The following is an 11,847-nucleotide window of genomic DNA, read 5'->3' as shown; positions in this document are numbered from 1 at the left end:
ATTGAATCGTCTCTGCGATCGTATAGTAAGTTTTTTCTTTAATCCTGTTTATTTTGTGTAACTGCATATGTATTGTATTGTCCCCTTTTGTAAAATCTTTGTATATTTTTCATAACACTGCCTCCCTCTTGGATTAAATATAAAAATGTAATAGTCTTGTTTCTTTTGCTCTGTAACCGTTCCCTCCCCCGAAGCCATATACGCTAACAAAACGCAGGCGTCCGGCCAGGCCTGTATTATATTTCCAATCTGATCAGTGGTGGCAGCGAATAATAATAATTGGGCTACTGTGAAGCTGACAGTGACCGTACGGGGGCGTCTACACAGATTCAATGCCCCACCATTACTCCCCAGTTACAAGCCCGCTGTCTTGAGGTCATACTTGAGTCAGATCTTTCCTTCACTCCTCACATCAGATCACTCGCTCATTCATGTCATCTACACCTCAAAAACATCTCAAGAATCAGAACTTTTCTTGCCTTTGACTCAGTAAAAACTCTTACTGTAGCTCTTATTCAGTCTTGTCTGGACTACTGCAACTCTTTACTAATCGGGCTCCCTCTTACTAAACTTTCCCCTCTCCAATCCATCCTGAACGCAGCAGCCAGGATCATATTCCTCTCCAACCGCTACCTCCACCCTGTGCCAGTCATTGCACTGGTTGCCCATCCAATACAGAGTTCAATATAAACTTATTACTCTTAGGCTATGTGCAGACGATGCAGAAATGAAGCAGAAAATTTCTGCAGCGTTTCTGCATCTCCCTTGCCAGAAAAAACGCATGCAGATTGTGCATGCGTTTTTCCTGCAGAATACACGCGTATTCACATGCGTTTACGCATGAGGACTACAAGCACTTTCCAGGCGATTTTAGCATCACTTGGAAAGTGCTTGACAACTAGGTCACACTATATAAATCCATGCAAACAGCATGGATTTATATAATGTGACCGTAAAAAATAAAGCTATACTTACCGATCCCCCGCCGCGTTCCTTCCGGGTTGCCGGCATATCGCAAGACAGCCTGCGGTCACATGACCGCGATGTCATCTCAGGTCCTGGAAGGAGAAGCGCTGCAGGGGCCGCCGGTACAATGGTACCCAGGTCTGGAGGAGAGTCTCCTCTCCTCCAGAACTGGGTACCATCCGCACATTGTACACGCGGATAATATGCGTTTCAAATGTACAGACACGGATTATGTGCGTCTCAATGCAAGTCAATGGCGGCGCTTCCGCAAAATTAATGAACATGCTGTGGATTTATGAGTGCTGCAGAAACGCTGCGGAAAAATCCGCAGCATGTGCATTGACATTGCGGAATGCCATTGGGGACCATGGGGTGCGGATTACCATGCGTTTTTGATTAATTTCCGCTGAGGAAATTCCGCAGCGGAAACGCATGAAAAACACATCGTGGGCACGCAGCCTTACCCACAAATCTCTCCATGCTTCAGTACCCCCCTACATCTCCTCCCTTGTCTCAGTGTATCACCCTTCCCGTGCCCTCTGTTCTGCCAATGACTTAAAACTAAAATCCTCCATAATCCGAACATCTCACTCCCGTCTCCAGGATTTCACGCGTGTTTCGCCAATTCTCTGGAATGCACTACCCAGGACACTTAGATTAATTCCCAATACCCACAGTTTTAAGCGTGGCCTAAAAACCCATTTCTTTAGACTGGCGTATCGCCTCAACACACTTATCTAACTGTCCCAGTTTGGCCCATATTAAAATTTTCTTCACAATCATGTTCATCCCATCCATGCACTGATTAGCCTCTGTCTGTACTGTACACATACTGGCTGACGACCAGTTCATGTAGTGTTATGTACTTACCCTATTTAGTATATTATGGCTGTATTATACAATATACGTACATTTTACCTTTTGTGTCCCCCCCCTATTTCCTCATAGACTGTAAGCTTACAGGCAGGACCCTCACTCCTATTAATATCCGAGTTATGCTTATCCTGTAACGTCTGTTCAAGCCCCCCGTAAGATTGTAAAGTGCTGCAGAATATGTTGGCGCTATAAAAATTATCATTATATTACAGTATTATAGCTGTCTGAGCACGGCCTGAAGATACCTGATGACTGCCCCGCCTGTGTGCAGCACTGATAGTGATAAGGCCATACTGTATAATGTGCACCGCTCAGCGCCCGGGGGCCTCTCCCTGCTCAGGGCCTCTCCCTGCTCGGCGCCCGGGGGTCTCTCCCTACTCGGGGCCTCTCCCTGCTCAGCGCCCGGGGTCCTCTCCCTACTCGGGGCCTCTCCCTGCTCGGCGCCCGGGGGTCTCTCCCTACTCGGGGCCTCTCCCTGCTCAGCGCCCGGGGTCCTCTCCCTGCTCGGGGCCTCTCCCTGCTCAGCGCCCGGGGGTCTCTCCCTACTCGGGGCCTCTCCCTGCTCAGCGCCCGGGGTCCTCTCCCTGCTCGGGGCCTCTCCCTGCTCGGCGCCCGTGGGTCTCTCCCTACTCGGGGCCTCTCCCTGCTCAGCGCCCGGGGTCCTCTCCCTACTCGGGGCCTCTCCCTGCTCGGCGCCCGGGGGTCTCTCCCTACTCGGGGCCTCTCCCTGCTCAGCGCCCGGGGTCCTCTCCCTGCTCAGCGCCCGGGGGTCTCTCCCTACTCGGGGCCTCTCCCTGCTCGGCGCCCGGGGGTCTCTCCCTACTCGGGGCCTCTCCCTGCTCAGCGCCTGGGGGCCTCTCCCTGCTCAGCGCCTGGGGTCCTCTCCCTGCTCGGCGCCTGGGGTCCTCTCCCTGCTCGGCGCCTGGGGTCCTCTCCCTACTCGGCGCCTGGGGGCCTCTCCCTGCTCGGCGCCTGGGGTCCTCTCCCTGCTCGGGGCCCGGGGGTCTCTCCCTGCTCAGCGTCTCTCCCTGCTCGGGGCCTCAACCTGCTCAGCGTCTCTCCCTGCTTAGCGCCCGGGGGCCTCTCCCTGCTCTGCTCGGCTCAGGAGCTCACATCGTCCCGCCACCGCGGGATTTTCGTCACAACAAACATGGCCGCGCTGCCGCTTCCGGCGGCCATGGGACACTATCTCCATGGAAACTGACAGCAGCCGTAGATCGCGACTTATCACTAAGGAGACCAGACGCGTCTCCTTGGTAACGAGAAGCGGCGGCTACAAGAGGAAGCGGAGACTGCGGAGCCCGGAGCGGGACACTGACCACCGAGCCCGACACAAGGACCACCGAGCCCGACCCCCAGAGACAGGGACCACCGAGCCCGACACCGGGATCACCGAGCCCGACCCCCAGAGACAGGGACCACCGAGCCCGACACCGGGATCACCGAGCCCGACTCCCAGAGACAGGGACGACTGAGCCCGACACCGGGATCACCGAGCCCGACCCCCGGAGACAAGGACCACAGAGCCCGACACAAGGGACCACCGAGCCCGACACAAGGGACCACCGAGCCCGACAAAGGGACCACCAAGCCCGACACAGGGACCACCGAGCCCGACCCCCGGAGACAGGGAGCACAGAGCCCGACCTCCCCGACACAGGGACCACCGAGCCCGACACAGGGACCACCGAGGCAGGGACCGACCCCCCTAGACCGAGATCACTGGACAGCGGCAGCAGACATGTCTGACCTAGAGTCCGACTTCGAGGAGGAAGCCGAGCCCGATCAGGGGGTGAGAAGCCGGATTATTAGGGGGAGGTACAGGGGTGTCTGGATTATTAGGGGGAGGTACAGGGGTGTCTGGATTATTAGGGGGAGGTACAGGGGTGTCTGGATTATTAGGGGGAGGTACAGGGGGTGTCTGGATTATTAGGGGGAGGTACAGGGGTGTCTGGATTATTAGGGGGAGGTACAGGGGTGTCTGGATTATTAGGGGGAGGTACAGGGGGTGTCTGGATTATTAGGGGGAGGTACAGGGGTGTCTGGATTATTAGGGGGAGGTACAGGGGTGTCTGGATTATTAGAGGGAGGTACAGGGGGTGTCTGGATTATTAGGGGGAGGTACAGGGGTGTCTGGATTATTAGGGGGAGGTACAGGAGGTGTCTGGATTATTAGGGGGAGGTACAGGGGGTGTCTGGATTATTAGGAGGAGGTACATGAGGTGTCTGGATTATTAGGGGGAGGTACAGGAGGTGTCTGGATTATTAGGAGCAGGTACAGGAGGTGTCTGGATTATTAGGTGGAGGTACAGGAGGTGTCTGGATTATTAGGGGGAGCTATAGGAAGTGTCTGGATTATTAGGGGGAGCTACAGGAGGTGTCTGGATTATTAGGGGGAGTTACAGGAGGTGTCTGGATTATTAGGAGGAGGTACAGGAGGTGTCTGGATTATTATGGGGAGGGACAGGAGGTGTCTGGATTATTAGGTGGAGGTACAAGAGGTGTCTGGATTATTAGGGGGAGGTACAGGAGGTGTCTGGATTATTAGGGGGAGGTACAGGGGGTTTCTGGATTATTAGGAGGAGGTACAGGAGGTGTCTGGATTATTAGGGGGAGGTACAGGGGGTGTCTGGATTATTAGGAGGAGGTACAGGAGGTGTCTGGATTATTAGGAGGAAGTACAGGAGGTGTCTGGATTATTAGGAGGAGGTACAGGAGGTGTCTGGATTATTAGGGGGAGGTACAGGAGGTGTCTGGATTATTAGGGGGAGGTACAGGAGGTGTCTGCATTATTAGGAGGAGGTACAAGAGGTGTCTAGATTATTAGGGGGAGGTACAGGAGGTGTCTGGGTTATTAGGAGGAGGTACAGGGGTGTCTGGATTATTGGGAGGAGGTACAGGGGGTGTCTGGATTATTAGGAGGAGGTACAGGGGGTGTCTGGATTATTAGGAGAAGGTACAGGAGGTGTCTGGATTATTAGGAGGAGGTACAGGGGTGTCTGGATTATTAGGAGGAGGTACAGGGGTGTCTGGATTATTAGGAGGAGGTACAGGGGGTGTCTGGATTATTAGGTGGAGATACAGGAGGTGTCTGGATTATTAGGAGGAGGTACAGAAGGTGTCTGGGTTATTAGGAGGAGGTACAGGGGGTGTCTGGATTATTAGGAGGAGGTACAGGGGGTGTCTGGATTATTAGGAGGAGGTACAGGGGGTGTCTGGATTATTAGGAGGAGGTACAGGAGGTGTCTGGATTATTAGGAGGAGGTACAGGAGGTGTCTGGATTATTAGGAGGAGGTACAGGAGGTGTCTGGGTTATTAGGAGGAGGTACAGGGGTGTCTGGATTATTAGGGGGAGGTACAGGGGTGTCTGGATTATTAGGAGGAGGTACAGGAGGTGTCTGGATTATTAGGAGGAGGTACAGGGGGTGTCTGGATTATTAGGAGGAGGTACAGGGGGTGTCTGGATTGTTAGGAGGAGGTACAGGAGGTGTCTGGATTATTAGGAGGAGGTACAGGGGGTGTCTGGATTATTAGGAGGAGGTACAGGGGTGTCTGGATTATTAGGAGGAGGTACAGGGGTGTCTGGATTATTAGGAGGAGGTACAGGGGGTGTCTGGATTATTAGGAGGAGGTACAGGAGGTGTCTGGATTATTAGGAGGAGGTACAGGAGGTGTCTGGATTATTAGGAGGAGGTACAGGGGGGTGTCTGGATTATTAGGAGGAGGTACAGGGGGTGTCTGGATAATTAGGGGGAGGTATAGCAGGTGTCTGGGTTATTAGGGGGAGGTACAGGAGGTGTCTGGATTATTAGGAGGAGGTACAGGGGGTGTCTGGATAATTAGGGGGAGGTATAGGAGGTGTCTGGGTTATTAGGAGGAGGTACAGGAGGTGTCTGGATTATTAGGGGGAGGTACAGGAGGTGTCTGGATTATTAGGGGGAGGTACAGGAGGTGTCTGGGTTATTAGGAGGAGGTACACGGGGTGTCTGGATTATTAGGAGGAGGTACAGGGGGTGTCTGGATTATTAGGAGGAGGTACAGGGGGTGTCTGGATTATTAGGAGGAGGTACAGGGGGTGTCTGGATAATTAGGGGGAGGTACAGGGGTGTCTGGATTATTAGGGGGAGGTACAGGGGTGTCTGGATTATTAGGGGGAGGTACAGGGGTGTCTGGATTATTAGAGGGAGGTACAGGGGGTGTCTGGATTATTAGGGGGAGGTACAGGGGTGTCTGGATTATTAGGGGGAGGTACAGGAGGTGTCTGGATTATTAGGGGGAGGTACAGGGGGTGTCTGGATTATTAGGAGGAGGTACATGAGGTGTCTGGATTATTAGGGGGAGGTACAGGAGGTGTCTGGATTATTAGGAGCAGGTACAGGAGGTGTCTGGATTATTAGGTGGAGGTACAGGAGGTGTCTGGATTATTAGGGGGAGCTATAGGAAGTGTCTGGATTATTAGGGGGAGCTACAGGAGGTGTCTGGATTATTAGGGGGAGTTACAGGAGGTGTCTGGATTATTAGGAGGAGGTACAGGAGGTGTCTGGATTATTATGGGGAGGGACAGGAGGTGTCTGGATTATTAGGTGGAGGTACAGGGGTGTCTGGATTATTAGGGGGAGGTACAGGGGTGTCTGGATTATTAGGGGGAGGTACAGGGGTGTCTGGATTATTAGAGGGAGGTACAGGGGGTGTCTGGATTATTAGGGGGAGGTACAGGGGTGTCTGGATTATTAGGGGGAGGTACAGGGGTGTCTGGATTATTAGGGGGAGGTACAGGGGTGTCTGGATTATTAGGGGGAGGTACAGGGGTGTCTGGATTATTAGAGGGAGGTACAGGGGGTGTCTGGATTATTAGGGGGAGGTACAGGGGTGTCTGGATTATTAGGGGGAGGTACAGGAGGTGTCTGGATTATTAGGGGGAGGTACAGGGGGTGTCTGGATTATTAGGAGGAGGTACATGAGGTGTCTGGATTATTAGGGGGAGGTACAGGAGGTGTCTGGATTATTAGGAGCAGGTACAGGAGGTGTCTGGATTATTAGGTGGAGGTACAGGAGGTGTCTGGATTATTAGGGGGAGCTATAGGAAGTGTCTGGATTATTAGGGGGAGCTACAGGAGGTGTCTGGATTATTAGGGGGAGTTACAGGAGGTGTCTGGATTATTAGGAGGAGGTACAGGAGGTGTCTGGATTATTATGGGGAGGGACAGGAGGTGTCTGGATTATTAGGTGGAGGTACAAGAGGTGTCTGGATTATTAGGGGGAGGTACAGGAGGTGTCTGGATTATTAGGGGGAGGTACAGGGGGTTTCTGGATTATTAGGAGGAGGTACAGGAGGTGTCTGGATTATTAGGGGGAGGTACAGGGGGTGTCTGGATTATTAGGAGGAGGTACAGGAGGTGTCTGGATTATTAGGAGGAAGTACAGGAGGTGTCTGGATTATTAGGAGGAGGTACAGGAGGTGTCTGGATTATTAGGGGGAGGTACAGGAGGTGTCTGGATTATTAGGGGGAGGTACAGGAGGTGTCTGCATTATTAGGAGGAGGTACAAGAGGTGTCTAGATTATTAGGGGGAGGTACAGGAGGTGTCTGGGTTATTAGGAGGAGGTACAGGGGTGTCTGGATTATTGGGAGGAGGTACAGGGGGTGTCTGGATTATTAGGAGGAGGTACAGGGGGTGTCTGGATTATTAGGAGAAGGTACAGGAGGTGTCTGGATTATTAGGAGGAGGTACAGGGGTGTCTGGATTATTAGGAGGAGGTACAGGGGTGTCTGGATTATTAGGAGGAGGTACAGGGGGTGTCTGGATTATTAGGTGGAGATACAGGAGGTGTCTGGATTATTAGGAGGAGGTACAGAAGGTGTCTGGGTTATTAGGAGGAGGTACAGGGGGTGTCTGGATTATTAGGAGGAGGTACAGGGGGTGTCTGGATTATTAGGAGGAGGTACAGGGGGTGTCTGGATTATTAGGAGGAGGTACAGGAGGTGTCTGGATTATTAGGAGGAGGTACAGGAGGTGTCTGGATTATTAGGAGGAGGTACAGGAGGTGTCTGGGTTATTAGGAGGAGGTACAGGGGTGTCTGGATTATTAGGGGGAGGTACAGGGGTGTCTGGATTATTAGGAGGAGGTACAGGAGGTGTCTGGATTATTAGGAGGAGGTACAGGGGGTGTCTGGATTATTAGGAGGAGGTACAGGGGGTGTCTGGATTGTTAGGAGGAGGTACAGGAGGTGTCTGGATTATTAGGAGGAGGTACAGGGGGTGTCTGGATTATTAGGAGGAGGTACAGGGGTGTCTGGATTATTAGGAGGAGGTACAGGGGTGTCTGGATTATTAGGAGGAGGTACAGGGGGTGTCTGGATTATTAGGAGGAGGTACAGGAGGTGTCTGGATTATTAGGAGGAGGTACAGGAGGTGTCTGGATTATTAGGAGGAGGTACAGGGGGGTGTCTGGATTATTAGGAGGAGGTACAGGGGGTGTCTGGATAATTAGGGGGAGGTATAGCAGGTGTCTGGGTTATTAGGGGGAGGTACAGGAGGTGTCTGGATTATTAGGAGGAGGTACAGGGGGTGTCTGGATAATTAGGGGGAGGTATAGGAGGTGTCTGGGTTATTAGGAGGAGGTACAGGAGGTGTCTGGATTATTAGGGGGAGGTACAGGAGGTGTCTGGATTATTAGGGGGAGGTACAGGAGGTGTCTGGGTTATTAGGAGGAGGTACACGGGGTGTCTGGATTATTAGGAGGAGGTACAGGGGGTGTCTGGATTATTAGGAGGAGGTACAGGGGGTGTCTGGATTATTAGGAGGAGGTACAGGGGGTGTCTGGATAATTAGGGGGAGGTATAGGAGGTGTCTGGGTTATTAGGGGGAGGTACACTAGGTGTCTGGATTATTAGGGGAAGGTACAGGAGGTATCTGGGTTATTAGGAGGAGGTACAGGAGGTGTCTGGATTATTAGGGGGAGGTACAGGAGGTGTCTGGATTATTAAGAGGAGGTACAGGAGGTGTCTGGATTATTAGGGGAAGGTACAGGGGTGTTTGGATTATTAGGGGGAGTTACAGGAGGTGTCTGGATTATTAGGAGGAGGTACAGGAGGTGTCTGGATTATTAGGGGGAGGTACAGGAGGTGTCTGGATTATTAGGGGGAGGTACAGGAGGTGTCTGGATTATTAGGAGGAGGTACAGGAGGTGTCTGGATTATTAGGGGGAGGTGCAGGAGGTGTCTGGATTATTAGGGGGAGGTACAGGAGGTGTCTGGGTTATTAGGAGGAGGTACAGGGGGTGTCTGGATTATTAGGAGGAGGTACAGGGGTGTCTGGATTATTAGGAGGAGGTACAGGAGGTGTCTGGATTATTAGGAGGAGGTACAGGAGGTGTCTGGATTATTAGGAGGAGGTACAGGAGGTGTCTGGATTATTAGGAGGTACAGGAGGTGTCTGGATTATTAGGAGGAGGTACAGGGGGTGTCTGGATTATTATGAGGAGGTACAGGAGGTGTCTGGATTATTAGGAGGAGGTAAAGGAGGTGTCTGGATTATTAGGAGGAGGTACAGGGGGTGTCTGGATTATTAGGAGGAGGTACAGGGGGTGTCTGGATTATTAGGTGGAGATACAGGAGGTGTCTGGATTATTAGGAGGAGGTACAGGAGGTGTCTGGGTTATTAGGAGGAGGGACAGGGGGTGTCTGTATTATTAGGAGGAGATACAGGGGGTGTCTGGATTATTAGGAGGAGGTACAGGAGGTGTCTGGATTATTAGGAGGAGGTACAGGAGGTGTCTGGATTATTAGGAGGAGGTACAGGGGCTGTCTGGATTATTAGGAGGAGGTACAGGGGGTGTCTGGATTATTAGGATGAGGTACAGGGGGTGTCTGGATTATTAGGAGGAGGTACAGGAGGTGTCTGGATTATTAGGTGGAGGTACAGGAGGTGTCTGGATTATTAGGAGGAGGTACAGGGGGTGTCTGGATTATTAGGGGAAGGTACAGGGGGTGTCTGGATTCTTAGGGGGAGGTACAGGAGGTATCTGGATTATTAGGGGGAGTTACAGGAGGTGTCTGGATTATTAGGGGGAGTTACAGGAGGTGTCTGGATTATTAGGAGGAGGTACAGGAGGTGTCTGGATTATTAGGAGGAGGTACAGGAGGTGTCTGAATTATTAGAGGGAGGTACCGCAGGTGTCTGGGTTATTAGGTGGAGGTACAGGGGTGTCTGGATTATTAAGAGGAGGTACAGGGGTGTCTGGATTATTAGGGGGAGTTACAGGAGGTGTCTGGATTATTAGGAGGAGGTACAGGAGGTGTCTGGATTATTAGGGGGAGGTACAGGAGGTGTCTGGATTATTAGGGGGAGGTACAGGAGGTGTCTGGATTATTAGGGGGAGGTACAGGAGGTGTCTGGATTATTAGGAGGAGGTACAGGAGGTGTCTGGATTATTAGGGGGAGGTACAGGAGGTGTCTGGATTATTAGGGGGAGGTACAGGAGGTGTCTGGGTTATTAGGAGGAGGTACAGGGGGTGTCTGGATTATTAGGAGGAGGTACAGGAGGTGTCTGGATTATTAGGAGGAGGTACAGGAGGTGTCTGGATTATTAGGAGGAGGTACAGGAGGTGTCTGGATTATTAGGAGGTACAGGAGGTGTCTGGATTATTAGGAGGAGGTACAGGGGGTGTCTGGATTATTATGAGGAGGTACAGGAGGTGTCTGGATTATTAGGTGGAGGTAAAGGAGGTGTCTGGATTATTAGGAGGAGGTACAGGGGGTGTCTGGATTATTAGGAGGAGGTACAGGGGGTGTCTGGATTATTAGGTGGAGATACAGGAGGTGTCTGGATTATTAGGAGGAGGTACAGGAGGTGTCTGGGTTATTAGGAGGAGGTACAGGGGGTGTCTGGATTATTAGGAGGAGGTACAGGAGGTGTCTGGATTATTAGGAGGAGGTAGAGGAGGTGTCTGGATTATTAGGAGGAGGTACAGGGGCTGTCTGGATTATTAGGAGGAGGTACAGGGGGTGTCTGGATTATTAGGAGGAGGTACAGGGGGTGTCTGGATTATTAGGAGGAGGTACAGGAGGTGTCTGGATTATTAGGTGGAGGTACAGGAGGTGTCTGGATTATTAGGAGGAGGTACAGGGGGTGTCTGGATTATTAGGGGAAGGTACAGGGGGTGTCTGGATTATTAGGGGGAGGTACAGGAGGTATCTGGATTATTAGGGGGAGTTACAGGAGGTGTCTGGATTATTATGGGGAGTTACAGGAGGTGTCTGAATTATTAGGAGGAGGTACAGGAGGTGTCTGGATTATTAGGAGGAGGTAAAGGAGGTGTCTGAATTATTAGGGGGAGGTACAGCATGTGTCTGGGTTATCAGGTGGAGGTACAGGGGTGTCTGGATTATTAAGAGGAGGTACAGGGGTGTCTGGATTATTAGGGGGAGTTACAGGAGGTGTCTGGATTATTAGGAGGAGGTACAGGAGGTGTCTGGATTTTTAGGAGGAGGTACAGGAGGTGTCTGGATTATTAGGGAGAGGTACAGGAGGTGTCTGGATTATTAGGTGGAGGTACAGGAGGTGTCTGGATTATTAGGGGGAGCTATAGGAAGTGTCTGGATTATTAGGGGGAGCTACAGGAGGTGTCTGGATTATTAGGGGGAGCTACAGGAGGTGTCTGGATTATTAGGGGGAGTTACAGGAGGTGTCTGGATTATTAGGAGGAGGTACAGGAGGTGTCTGGATTATTAGGAGGAGGTACAGGAGGTGTCTGGATTATTATGGGGAGGGACAGGAGGTGTCTGGATTATTAGGTGGAGGTACAAGAGGTGTCTGGATTATTAGGGGGAGGTACAGGAGGTGTCTGGATTATTAGGGGGAGGTACAGGGGGTTTCTGGATTATTAGAAGGAGGTACAGGAGGTGTCTGGATTATTAGGGGGAGGTACAGGGGGTGTCTGGATTATTAGGAGGAGGTACAGGAGGTGTCTGGATTATTAGGAGGAGGTACAGGAGGTGTCTG

The 11,847-nt window shown here is 51.8% G+C and overlaps 1 protein-coding gene across 1 annotated transcript in view; it reads left to right on the top strand.

Moving 5' to 3' along the window:
* The first annotated feature begins 3,064 nt into the window (after positions 1–3,064).
* The window catches only part of RSPH1 (radial spoke head component 1), a 59,924-nt gene continuing 51,141 nt past the window's right edge, over positions 3,065–11,847 (top strand). Inside the window, exon 1 of the mRNA XM_073669508.1 lies at positions 3,065–3,634. Coding sequence (XP_073525609.1) covers positions 3,584–3,634 — 51 coding nt within the window. The 5' untranslated portion in view covers positions 3,065–3,583. The remainder of the gene's footprint in view (positions 3,635–11,847) is intronic.

This window comes from Phyllobates terribilis, unplaced genomic scaffold, assembly GCF_046119375.1.
Source record: "Phyllobates terribilis strain yellow unplaced genomic scaffold, ASM4611937v1 Scaffold_2__4_contigs__length_985480577, whole genome shotgun sequence".
Taxonomy (NCBI): domain Eukaryota; kingdom Metazoa; phylum Chordata; class Amphibia; order Anura; family Dendrobatidae; genus Phyllobates; species Phyllobates terribilis.
This window is presented reverse-complemented; position numbering and strand designations above follow the sequence as displayed.